Raw genomic sequence first — 13,154 nt, 5'->3', positions numbered from 1 at the left:
ACATCCTTCCTGAGCAAGTTATTGGACAAACCTCTTCCAAATTTTCTCTCTGATGTGACACAACACGTTGAAATTTGACATACGTACCTTGTTCTGTGTGTGTGCATGTACATGCATGTGTTTGTGCACAAAAAGATGCACACAGGTATATTTGAAATACGACCAAGCAGAATAGAAGAAAATGTGACAAGTTAACAACTTACGTCTGAGTCGGGACCCTTGTCGGCTCCAGGACAGGAGAAGCTGACAAACTCATGGCACCGCTTGTGAACCACAAAACAGCACACTGAATGAAAGAGAGAGAGAGAGAGAGAGAGAGAAAGAGAGAGAGCGAGAGATTTACTGGAACCATTTATGAATGTGATTGTAAGCAGTCAGATTCTTGTTCTTCCATGCACAAAGTGGACTTACTCAATAAATGTGCCTCTAAGGGAATGTTGTGATTTAGAATTTTTGTCTATAACCAACTAATCCAGTTAGATCCTGATACATGCAGCCTTTTATCTAAGTCTTCTACTAAACTGGCAAGGAAAAGAGAAAAATAAAGAATGAATTGACAGAATGTCATGTAATTTCTAACCCCAAAGTGACTTTGAACAAGATAAACAGACTGCAGTACACACCCACACACACAAAATGTCACAATGCAATCGTGAGCGTTCTGCAGCCGTTGGCTCGTCACGGTCTGTTGAGTTGGTGCTGATTGCATCAGGCTTTCCCGCTGAACTGGGATCAGCCTGAGTGTCACTCGGCGTGGCACGGTTGACGTGACATCTGACACTGCTCTCATGTCAGTGAAAGTGGAATTTACATTTGGATGCCACTGCAGATCTGGAGGGAAGCACAACGCGTGGACATCTGTGATGGTTAGAACACAAGCTGACTCTGACTCAGTCTGTGCACCAAACTGTAGCGTCTCCAGCCATTATCTCATATTCTCATACTTCTCTCATTGTCAGACCGCCTGCTTGCTCACATGCACTTTTGTGCACTTTTGTGCTCTTCCACCATCGCATTCCTGTGGTTTCGTCTGCACCACTGCCAGCTAACTCACAGACGCCAGACAATCTGACAGGCATCGGTAAACAATGAGCTTCCTGAGAATTACAAGACACAACAGGTGTTCAAATAAAACTGCAAAAGCATCACAGTACATAGATGTTATTATTCATAACAACCTATTTAGATCAGCCTGCAAACACATGATTAACTGTGCAAGTCAGTGTTCCAGCCAGTTTTTAAGAGAGGCAGAGAGGAAGCGAGAATTGAGGGCAGTTCTGCACATAAAATTCACCAAAGATTGCAGGCACCAAAAGCACATGATGCTGGGATTGCAATTTTTTTTTTTTTTTTGCTGTTGTTGTTTTTACATTAATCTTTTTTTCTTAATAAATAAAATGCAAACAAACTTGAGCACCACTTAATTATAGCATCGGATTTTTACACAAACACCCACTAAAGTCTTTACAAACTGAACATACATGAAGGAGACAGGTGAGGGAAGCCACCAAGACGCTCACTCAACTCCAAATAGTGCAGCAGATAACCGAAACAATGCTGCAAATGGTGACAGAAGTAACACATTTAGGACAAATACTCCTTAGACATTACTCTGTTTTTCTTGTTGTTTAATGCTGACAAATTATACTGTATGTCTTGTATTTCTGATGCCTGATTCTGTTTTTTTTTCTCTCTGTTTAAGGTGCAGCTCCATCCAGAGATGGGTGTGGTATTTGTGCTGGAGACCCTACTGTCCTGTGCACCAACAGCATTTCCTGTATATTCGTTTTGTAAATTGTTCTGTAATTTATGTCTGTAGCATGGCCCAAGCAGAGGGTCACCCCTTTGAATCTGGTCTGCTTGAGGTTTCTTCCTCAAGCAGACCAGCTGCTCTGGGTGTTAGTAAGGTTAGACCTTACTTGTGTGAAGTGCCTTGAGGCAAGTCTGTTGTGATTTGGTGCTATATAAATGAAATTAAATTGAAATTGAAATACTCTTTTGAAAAAACGATTGGCCATTTGAATTTTCAGTTGACAGCCAGGTAGGGGTCAAGTTGGCAAACTCAAATGGTTGAAGGCAATCGGTTTCCTCAAAGGGTTTGAGTTCAACTATCTCATTGGATTTTACATTTCGGGGGCAACTGAAGAATTACACAGGGCTCAAAATTAAAAGATGCTCCAATCATATTGAAAACTACACCACATTATTTGTCTGAGCATAAAGATTCCAAACAGGTATAGTTTGGATTGTCTGTGACTGAATGTCATAGAATCTTGGAGAAAAACAGCAAAATGGTGACAAAGGTCAATTTCAGTTTGTACAGGGGTCAAAAATTAAAGTTGCTCCAATTTTGTGTGGCATTCACTGGGGTTCACCATCCCCTTGCTTGAGTTGCAGTGCGTGTAGCTTGAACTGTTCAAAAAAACTGCGCAACAAAGTTCCTCACCAAATAGTCATACAAGTGTCACGAACCCTTTTGACTATATAGTCCATGAGCCAGTCATCAATTTTGACCTAATCGGTACCACTGAAGGTGACTAAACAACACTTTGAATCCAACCTCAGTGTGCCATGGCCTACACAAAAATGTATGATAGCAATCCCAGGGTGGTAGCTGTAGCCAGGTTGGGGTCAATGAAGAATTACATAGAGGTCAAAATTTTAAAATGCTCCAATCACGTTAAAAACTATATCATATTATTTGTCTGATCATAACAATTCCAAAAAAGTATACTTTATACTATCTATGATGGAATGTTCTGGGGTTATGGAGAAAAACAGCAAAAATGGTGACAAAGGTCAATTTCAGTTTGTACAAGGGTCAAAAGTTAAAGTTGCTAAAATTCAGTAATTTTCAGGCTGAATTCTAAGTGTTGTTTAGTCACCTTAAGTGGTAACAAAAACCTGCTTGGCCCATGGACTAGTAGTCTCTGCAATTGAGTGTGCGCAACATGTGAGACAAGTTGTGAGGGGTTGACAACATACTTTTCCTTTTATATGTTTGGAGACACTTGTTCACTTCCAGACACATCCAGCAGCCCCGACTCTGCTGTTGGCCTGGTCATGCATGCAGGAGCAGGAGACTGGACCACACCTGTGCGGGGGAGGAGGACGAGGTGCGTGAACCGAATTTATCATTTTTATACTTAATGATTTTGAGGACTGCAGTGGAAATAAGTCTAATGTTGCTGGGCTGCTGATGACCCCTGTGCAAGTACAGTCAGGAGGCAGGACGACACCTGCGTGGAGGATGAAGATGAGGCACGCAAACCAGATCTATTATTTTTATTGTTTTTGAGGACCACAATGGAAGTAAGTTTAATGCTTTCTTGTATTATTCTTGGCAATTTGCAGAGAGGTGGCACTCTGAGGAGTGCTTCCACAGCATCACGGAGCCCATGTTGGCGTCGCAGAGTGCTTCCAGCAGATCCCAGAGCCAGGCTAGTGGAGGATCGTATGAGTGGAGGATCGTATACTGGTCATTCCAGGGAGGAGAGCACAGCGGACCCAGCGGGGACAATAATATTGATGAGACACAGCTCCTGGACATCATTCTGCAAATCGGTGAGTGACTGTCCACATTTTTATTCCTGGTTTGTTTAATTCTTTTTTATTATTTATTTATTATTATTTTATTCTATTATTATTTTCAGGGCTTTGTCTTTCATGGCTACAGTCTGGGGTATTTCCACGGCTTCTTTTCACATGACAATAGCATAATAGAACTCCACAGCAACTCCTGAGCACTTTGTTTGCAAATGTGTCACAATTTCAGCTGCACATGTGGTGAGAGTGTCGCACGGCATTCACATACAAATCCTTGCAACTGCAAAGACTGCACGAGTGGTGCTTGACATTTGTGAGAGTGCTGTGTGGCATTCGAGCGGCACTATTTTTGTGAACTACTTGCAATTTTTGACCCCATTTTTCTCGCCAGTCCGTGCGACATTTGGGCCACATTCTGGCTCCATGCTGCAATGTGAAATTGTCACCAATTTGTGTGTTTTGTCACGAATTTGTGTCTCCGACTACTCCCACCACAGTGAGATACTCACCTTAGATACTCCCATCGAACTCAGGGAGTAACCAATTCACAATTTGGAAGGAGCAATCCACTGGGCTCCAGCAACACACTGTGGGCACACAACTGTTTTGGTCTGTGTCTGAGCAGCTTCACTGTCATCTGCAAACTATGATGTTGTGCAGTAGACGTTGTTTCCTGATTAGGGATGGGTATCTAAGATTTTATCGATATTGATACCATTATCGATTCCGCTTATCGATCCGATTCCTTATCGATTCCCTTATTGATACCTCTTGTGAATTTTTTGTGTACTAAACATAGGCTTTACAGGTTTTCTATGTCTGCAGGTCAAAGAGCTTTTTCTTATTGTGCACCTGCTCTGTGGAATGGTCTTCCTGCGACCGTGAGGCAGTCAGAGCCCATGGACATTTTTAAGTCAAGACTTAAAGCATATTTTTATTCTCTTTCTTATGAATAGTTTACATTTTTTTTATCTGTTTTATTCTTTTACTTCTGTTTTTAATTATGTATTTGAATTTTTTTTTTTTTTTTTATGTTGAACTGTTCTATGTAAGGTGCCTTGAGACAGCTTTTGTTGAAGAACATTTTATTGAGTCTTTAAGTAAGTAAATATAAAATTGGTCACTGGATTCTTAAACTCTGGACATAATAAACTCTACATGGTGGATCCTTGATCTCTGGACATAAATAGAAATAAACAAAATCTGTAGGTTTCCTTTCAGACATTACTGGCATGAATGTCTTTCCATACCTCTGAGCTGAGCTCTTGCAGCTGGCTGGGCTGCACACCAGAATGTAATTCATAAAGAACACAGCATGTCTCATTTTGGGAGGAAAAAAGGTTTAGTCAATTGTAGTTTCTTGTCTGTCTTACGTTTGCAAGAAGTGTCATTTTATTTAAAGCGGCAGTTCGTTTTGAAGTTATTAATTCTGACCGGACTCTGTCTTGGCAGAGAGCCGCGCAGCGTTTGGAGCTGTGCCAACGGAACGGAGGACGATTCTCGTTTCTTGACTGCAATAAGACATGAGTCCCAGTTAGTGACTTTAATCCACACAAAAGTGACTCATGATATTTTAGTGGCCTTGAGAGGGGTTAAGAAGCGGACTTGCCATTTCTGAAGAGCAGCGAATCAAAGAACCATGAGCCAGTGGATAGAAGCACTGTTTCATTGGTTCACGCTTCAAAGTGCTGTTGTGCTGTAGAAACAGTTGGTTACAGAGCCGCTGCAGGGTCTGTAATCAACGTAGAGGAATGATCATTTTCCTGACAAACACCCTCAAAAACAACTGCTGCTCCTGAAGGACTGATAAAGGAATAGTTAACCAAAAGGCTATGATATTGGTGGTTCGAATAATTTCTTAATAATACTCGAAAAGAACAGTTCTCGATACCCATCCCTAGTCCTGATGAACTAAATTTGCAGAAAGTAGCAAAACAATACTGAGGCTGCTATAAAGGGCTGGTATATATCTGGCCTCATTATTGAGAGTTTATAAAAAATAATCCCTGCACCACAGTATTTATTTTCCAGCTCGTCTCCCTTTCATTCATCAACTCACATTAAATATAAAACATGCATGTCAGTTAAAATTTGCTGCTTGCGGTCACTGACCTGAACACTACCTCCTCCACCCCACCACCATCAGTTGCAGAGGAAGTAACACCTGGAGATAGGCTCTCAAAAAAGAGATCTACATATCCCTACACAATCATGACTGGGACCTTTGTCAAACACTGTTCCAGCATTCTGTACAATATCACTATGGGGAGGTGATGGTCTAGTGGTTAAGCTGTTGGGCTTGAGACCAGAGGATCCTTGGTTCAAATCCCAGTCTGACCGGAAAATCACTAAGGTGTCTTGGGCAAGGTCCTTAATCCCCTAGTTGCTCCCGGTGTGTAGTTAGCGCCTTGTATGGGACATCGGGGTGAATGTGAGGTATTATTGTAAAGCGCTTTGAGCGTCTGATGCAGATGGAAAAGCGCTATATGAATGTAGTCCATTTATTATTTACCATGGATTAAAATCTTGAATTTGTCTTCACGGTAGAACATATTATTTATTTATTTACAATATTCAAGCATTAGGTATCTAAAAACACACTTTTTTACATTAACAAAATTACATTTGTACAACCCCAATTCCAATGAAGTTGGGATGTTGTGCAAAATGTAAATAAAAACAGAACACAATGATTTGCAAATCCTCTTCAACCTGTATTCAATTGAATACACCACAAAGACAAGATATTTAATGTTCAAACTGATAAACTTTTGAACTTTTGAATGTTGAACAACTTAAGTCGTACATCAAGCAAGAGTGGGAAAGAATTCCACCTACAAAGCTTCAGCAATTAGTGTCTTCAGTTTCCAAACGCTTATTGAGTGTTGTTAGAAGGAATGGTGATGTAACACAGTGGTAAACATACTGTCCCAGCTTTTTTGAAATGTGTTGCAGGCATCCATTTCAAAATGAGCAAATATTTGCACAAAAACAATAAAGTTTATCAGTTTGAACATTAAATATGTTGTCTTTGTGGGTATTCAATTGAAAATGGTTTGAAGAGGATTTGCAAATCATTGTATTCTGTTTTTATTTACATTTTACACAATGTCCCAACTTCATTGGAATTGGGGTTGTAATATAACCTGTAGAAAATATGAAACTTTAACAAAAACACTTGAAAACAGTATTTGCACAGGTTGGCACTCACAGCCAAACTCACTCTCATTACCACATCAACAGTTCATGAGTATGTGCATCTACTCTATCACCATTAGCTTTTTCAATCAAACAAGTATTTCTAAATGTCATAATCAGAAAGCATCTTTAATCCTCGCGGCAACAGACCTCTGTGAGGAAGAAGTGAGCCAGCGACTGTGTACAGCACAAATTCATCTCTCTCACTCGCAAAGAGGAAAATAGGTTGAGAGAAAGAAGAGGATGTTAAGCACTGCACAATATGAACCCAAAGTGATTCATCTGTGCTCACAAGTTGTCCTCACTTCCATTTGCCATTTTCATGACATATAAATAAACAGCCTGAACTGCCAATAAATAAACACCTGATGAAGGACACTGAGCCAATTAAAGCAGGATTTTGAGCTTGCACATGAACAGCCCAGTGGGAAACATGAAAACTATGGAGTTGTTTATGAAGACTAAATTCAAAGCAAACAGTTAAAATTAAATTAAAATTTAAAGATGAATCCAATCAGAAAAAGATAGAGTGATACAACTGTAGTGTGGATAAATCTGAATCATTTCAGCCAAATAGCTGCTATGTAGGGCTGCATATACACTTAGATAATTTAAAAAAATCAGAACAAAATCAGACCACAAATTTGTCAAATCAGAGTCGGAGAAGGTAATAGGTGGACTAAGACTTTGTAAAAGGAGTGTTTAAATATTCAGTCAAGAAATGTGTTTTCTCTTTCTTATGTTCACAACGTGTTGCATGACTGCAGATTATTACAACAAAACATTTTTCCACAATTATTTTTTGAAAGGGGGATTTTTTGCACTTGCCTCTGAAATCTACTACAACCCCTGGCAAAAATTATGGAATCACCGGCCTCGGAGGATGTTCATTCAGTTGTTTAATTTTGTAGAAAAAAAGCAGATCACAGACATGACACAAAACTAAGTCATTTCAAATGGCAACTTTCGGCTTTAAGAAACACCATAAGAAATCAAGAAAAAAGATTGTGGCAGTCAGTAACGGTTACTTTTTTAGACCAAGCAGAGGAAAAAAATATGGAATCACTCAATTCCTGAGGAAAAAATTATGGATCACCCTGTAAATTTCATCCCCAAAACTAACACCTGCATCATAATCAGATCTGCTCGTTAGTCTGCATCTAAAAAGGAGTGATCACACCTTGGAGAGCTGTTGCACCAAGTGGACTGACATGAATCATGGCTCCACACGAGAGATGTCAATTGAAACAAAGGAGAGGATTATCAAACTCTTAAAAGAGGGTAAATCATCACGCAATGTTGCAAAAGATGTTGGTTGTTCACAGTCAACTGTGTCTAAACTCTTGACCAAATACAAACAACAAGGGAAGGTTGTTAAAGGCAAACATACTGGTAGACCAAGGAAGACATCAAAGCGTCAAGACAGAAAACTTAAAGCAATATGTCTCCACAATCAAAAAATGCACAACAAAACAAATGAGGAACGAATGGGAGGAAACTGGAGTCAACGTCTGTGACCGAACTGTAAGAAACCGCCTAAAGGAAAATGGGATTTACATACAGAAAAGCTAAAGAAAAGCCATCATTAACACCTAAACAGAAAAAAAAACAAGTTACAATGGGCTAAGGAAAAGCAATCGTGGACTGTGGATGACTGGATGAAAGTCATATTCAGTGATGAATCTCGAATCTGCATTAGGCAAGGTGATGATGCTGGAACTTTTGTTTTGGTGCCGTTCCAATGAGATTTATAAAGATGACTGCCTGAAGAGAACATGTAAATTTCCACAGTCATTGATCATATGGGGCTGCATGTCAGGTAAAGGCACTGGGAGATGGCTGTCATTACATCACAATAACGCACAAGTTTACGTTGATATTTGGACAATTGAAAGGATGTTTGGGGATGATTAAATCATTTTTCAAGATGATAATGCATCTTGCCATAGAGCAAAAACTGTGAAACATTCCTTGCAAAAAGACATATAGGGTCATGTCATGGCATAGGGTCAATGTCAACGAGCAGATCTGATTGATGCAGGTGTTAGTTTTGGGGATGAAAATTTACAGGGTGATTCCATAATTTATTCCTCAGAATTGAGTGATTCCATATTTTTTTCCTCTGCTTGGTCTAAAAAAGTAACCGTTACTGACTGTCACAATCTTTTTTTCTTGATTTCTTATAGTGTTTCTTAAAGCCAGAAAGTTGCCATTTGAAATGACTTTAGTTTTGTGTCATGTCTGTGATCTGCTTTTTTTCTACAAAATTAACAACTGAATGAACATCATACAAGGCCAGTGATTCCATAATTTTTGCCAGGGGTTGTACATTCTCATGCAGCATCACAAATTGAGCAAGACAATCACAGGAGCAGAGGGTGTGACTTCAGGACTGCCCCATTTGCTCCTGTGTAGTCCTGTTAAGGGACGTGGGGGTGCTGGAACCTATTCCAGGAGCAACTGGGCAAGAGGCAGCGTACACCTTGGACAGGTCGCCAGCCTACCACAGGGCCAGCACATACAGATAGACAAAAATGAGGGTTCTCAAACTTGTTACCCTGCACTAGCAACCAGTGGACAGCGTAAAGTTTAGCAACCAAAGATTCTTCTTCTTTTTTTCAGTTTTCTGGTCATTCTGCAAAATGTGAAAGGTGAGTCTGCTTGTTTTAGACTACTTTATCAACATGACTGTACAACCTGGTGGCCTCCATGAGGGGGCCCACTCCCATGTAGAAATGAAGGGATTACTCTAAGGCTGCAGGCAATTATACACTAATAAACAGGTGACTGTGAATGTTATATTCCGTTTCCTGTTGATAAACACCTCTAAATCCTGCACAAAGTATCTGTATGATAAATCATTAAGAAGAAAATCAAATAGCGCTGAAACATTAAATCACGTAACGACACAATTATTGTTATATGTTTAATATACAAGTGGGCCCCAGTGTTCGTACATTTGGGAATGGCTGGACTAATTAGTCACATAAATAAACAGAGCCTCAATCAAAAATTTAAACATTCATCCTCATTTTGCATCTGTGTTGACTGAATGCATTAACCAGTGCTTTAGTGCTGACCTCACAGCATTTGTTCCCACTACATATCCACCTCCAGCTTCAAGCAAAACATTCATTGCACCCATCCCACACTCCACCTACCACTACCACTGAAATTAAGAAACAAATTTGCTTACACGCAAAGTAGGACTGCTAAACACATGGAATGCACTCTGTGCATTTTCCTCTTGCTGTAGTTCAGGCACAGCTTTTCTCTGCAAGATTTCCACTGAGTGCAATCATCAGGTTTCTCTTTTCATTCCAACAGCCTACTTACAATATGGAAACTGCGGGTGTTTTGATGTCCATTGTTTTTCTCTCACCACATCCCTCAGCACTCCTTACACCTTCAACCATACGCCCAGTGTTCGTACATTTGGGAATGGCTGGACTAATTAGTCACATAAATAAACAGAGCCTCAATCAAAAATTTAAACATTCTTCCTCATTTTGCATCTGTGTTGACTGAATGCATTAACTAGTGTTTTAGTCCTGACCTCACAGCATTTGTTCCCACTACATATCCACCTCCAGCTTCAAACAAAACCTTCATTGTACCCATCCCACACCCCGCCTACCACTGAAATTAAGAAAAAAATTTGCTTACACGCAAAGTAGGACTGCTAAACACACGGAATGCACTCTGTGCATTTTCCTCTTGCTGTAGTTCAGGCACAGCTTTTCTCTGCAAGATTTCCACTGAGTGCAACCATCAGGTTTCTCTTTTCATCCCAACAGCCTACTTACAATATGGAAACTGCGGGTGTTTTGACGTCCATCATTTTTTCTCTCACTCCATCCCTCAGCACTCCTCACACCTTCAACCATGCGCCCACGCACCCAACACTGTCTGTGTTCAACACTGATCACAGGCCAGTTATACTGTCAGCTCTCACGTTATTGTTGGAACTGATCTTAATTCAGAAGTGAAGGAGGAGTGCTAGTAGAAGTCAGTCTGTGAGCACGTCAGGGAGACTCACCCAGACTTACACAACATAGACACAGAGAATCTGTGTGACTGTAATCCCTGCCAACTGCTTTCATTCATGTGCCCAAAAAAGCTAAGTCTAAGAGCTGACTTATAACGTAGGCGGCAGTGATACAACTTCATAAGAGGTTACACAGATTCTACCAATTAGTTGGAAAGCTGTGACGACACCTTACATCCACACCTGTTAACAGAAGTACAAGGGCAAGGTCGTCAGTCCCCTAGTTGCTCCCGGTGTGTAGTGAGTACCTTGTATGGCAGCACCCTCACATCGGGGTGAATGTGAGGCATTATTGTAAAGCACTTTGAGAGTCTGATGCAGATGGAAAGGTGCTATATAAATGTAGTCCATTTACCATTACACAACTCCATAGAGAAAAACAAACAGATCGACTGGCATTAAAGATTTTGATGACATGCCATAAAAAATAAAATAAAACTAGGAGGCACTCAGACAGCACATATCTTCGTCAAGGACGAAGATATGTGCTGTCTGAGATACAAAATATTTTGAAGATCAAACCCAAACTAAAATCTTTCATTTTCCATTTGATCACTAAATTTCATGAACAGCCTTTCACAACTTTTGAGTTAAGTGTTGCTGTGTTGGGCAACACAGTGGATTACTGGTTAGCAATGTTTCCTCACAGCATAAAGGTCCTGGAATCGCTTCCCGCCTGGTCTTTTCTGTGTGGAGTTGGTATGCTATGCCCATGCTCACATGGCTTCCTTCCGGGTACTCCGGCTTCCCCCCTCAAAAGATAGGTTTGGGGAATTGGTAACCTTAAATTGAGCGTGTGAGTGTAATTGACTTTGTTTGTCTAGAAGTGGCCCCAAGTGCCCAGTGTGTACCCTCCCCATGTCTGCTGAGATAGGCTCCAGCCCCCGTCCCCCACCACCATGGCCCTTGATTGGAGTAAGTGGAGGTGGACAATGAATGAATATTGCCATGTTCCATGGATCAGTTGAGTGGTTGCCAGTTGAAGAATGACTCCATAGTGTGCTGGATGTGCCAAAGCACGGCGCCATCACATTGTCCCAGACTTGATCACCTGTTATATAGATTCATGGTTTGAATGGTCAATGTACTTTGTGGCAAACTGCATTTGAAAATTCACATATTCTTTTTAAGAAAATTAATCTCCGCACTGCTGGAATGGCTTTGTGACAAATGAACAGTTACTTAGGGAGAGTGATGACAGAGAATGATGCAGCATCTAGGTAGGTGCTACAGTGCTGAGGATCACAGCCCCTAGAAAACTCCAAAAGCGTGCTCATGTACCATCTGGCTGATAGATGCAACTTTTTTGAGATGGGGATGGACTGGTGGTGTGTTTGGATGATTGTCAATCATGACCAAGGGTGGTTTCATAGTGTGGTCAATGCAGTGTGTGCGGCACCTGCACATGCTCTCAGACCTGACATGAATTTCTAACCTTCACAGCCAATGAACAAGTCTATTCCTCTAAAGAAAACAGGGTCCTTTGGACAAAGAAAGAGTAATTTAGACCAAATATGGGGAAAGTGGCATTTAGTAAGCCATTTGTATGAATTTGCTTAAAACTGTTTACCCTTCTAGGGTGGGGATTCAATCAGAAAGTCCAACATATAATGTAGACAGTCACCCAAAGAAGGTCTGAACCACATTTCAGAGCAATGTATTTAAATTTTTTTTTTTTTTTTTGCAAATCAGCATACGAGGTCTATTAGAAAAGTATCCGACCTCATTATTTTTTTCAAAAACTATATGGATTTGAATCACGTGTGATTCCGTCAGACAAGCTTGAACCCTCGTGTGCTTTCGTGAGTTTTTCCACGCCTGTCGGTTGCGTCATTCGCCTGTGAGCAGGCTTTGAGTGAGGAGTGGTCCAGCCCCCTCACTGTCAGGAAATGGCGGAATGATTTGGGCTTTTTTCCATCAGAATTTTTTCAGAAACTGTTAGAGACTGGCAGCTGGAAACCATTAGAAAAATTTATCTGGCTTTCGGTGAAAATTTTACGGGCTTCACAGAGAATAAGGACTGTTACTACAGCTTTAAGGATGGCTTTAAGGACGCTCGGCGTGCCATCGAGAGCCACAAACCACCGGATCATTTCTAAACGGATGGCTCTGTGGATCCGAGACCGTTGTGTGCACTTTCTCTGGTTATCACAAGAGCTGGACATCAGCCAGCAGATTTCACTTTTAACAAGAGATTTTGTCATGGAAAGCCGAGCGGAGGCTTTGCGCGTCACGACCGATTTGCTGATGGAGTAAGACAAAGGAACACCTCCGTTTTGGTCTCACAGGACGGCATTGAGATGGTGTTCAGACAGCTGTTGGTGGTTTTTCCATCGAGTGATTATCCGAGAAACTATGGATG

At 40.8% G+C, this 13,154-nt stretch overlaps 1 protein-coding gene across 2 annotated transcripts in view; it reads right to left on the bottom strand.

The window, feature by feature from the left end:
* The window catches only part of si:ch73-374l24.1 (protein kinase C alpha type), a 520,295-nt gene that overhangs the window by 389,514 nt on the left and 117,627 nt on the right, over positions 1-13,154 (bottom strand). For both annotated transcript variants that reach the window (XM_034189672.1, XM_034189673.1), the window contains exon 3: positions 204-286. In XM_034189672.1, the coding sequence (XP_034045563.1) occupies positions 204-286 (83 nt within the window). The remainder of the gene's footprint in view (positions 1-203; positions 287-13,154) is intronic.

This window comes from Thalassophryne amazonica, chromosome 16 (genome assembly GCF_902500255.1).
Source record: "Thalassophryne amazonica chromosome 16, fThaAma1.1, whole genome shotgun sequence".
Taxonomy (NCBI): Eukaryota; Metazoa; Chordata; class Actinopteri; order Batrachoidiformes; family Batrachoididae; genus Thalassophryne; species Thalassophryne amazonica.
Note: the sequence above shows the minus strand (reverse complement) of the source record. Positions and strands in the feature narration are given on the sequence as shown.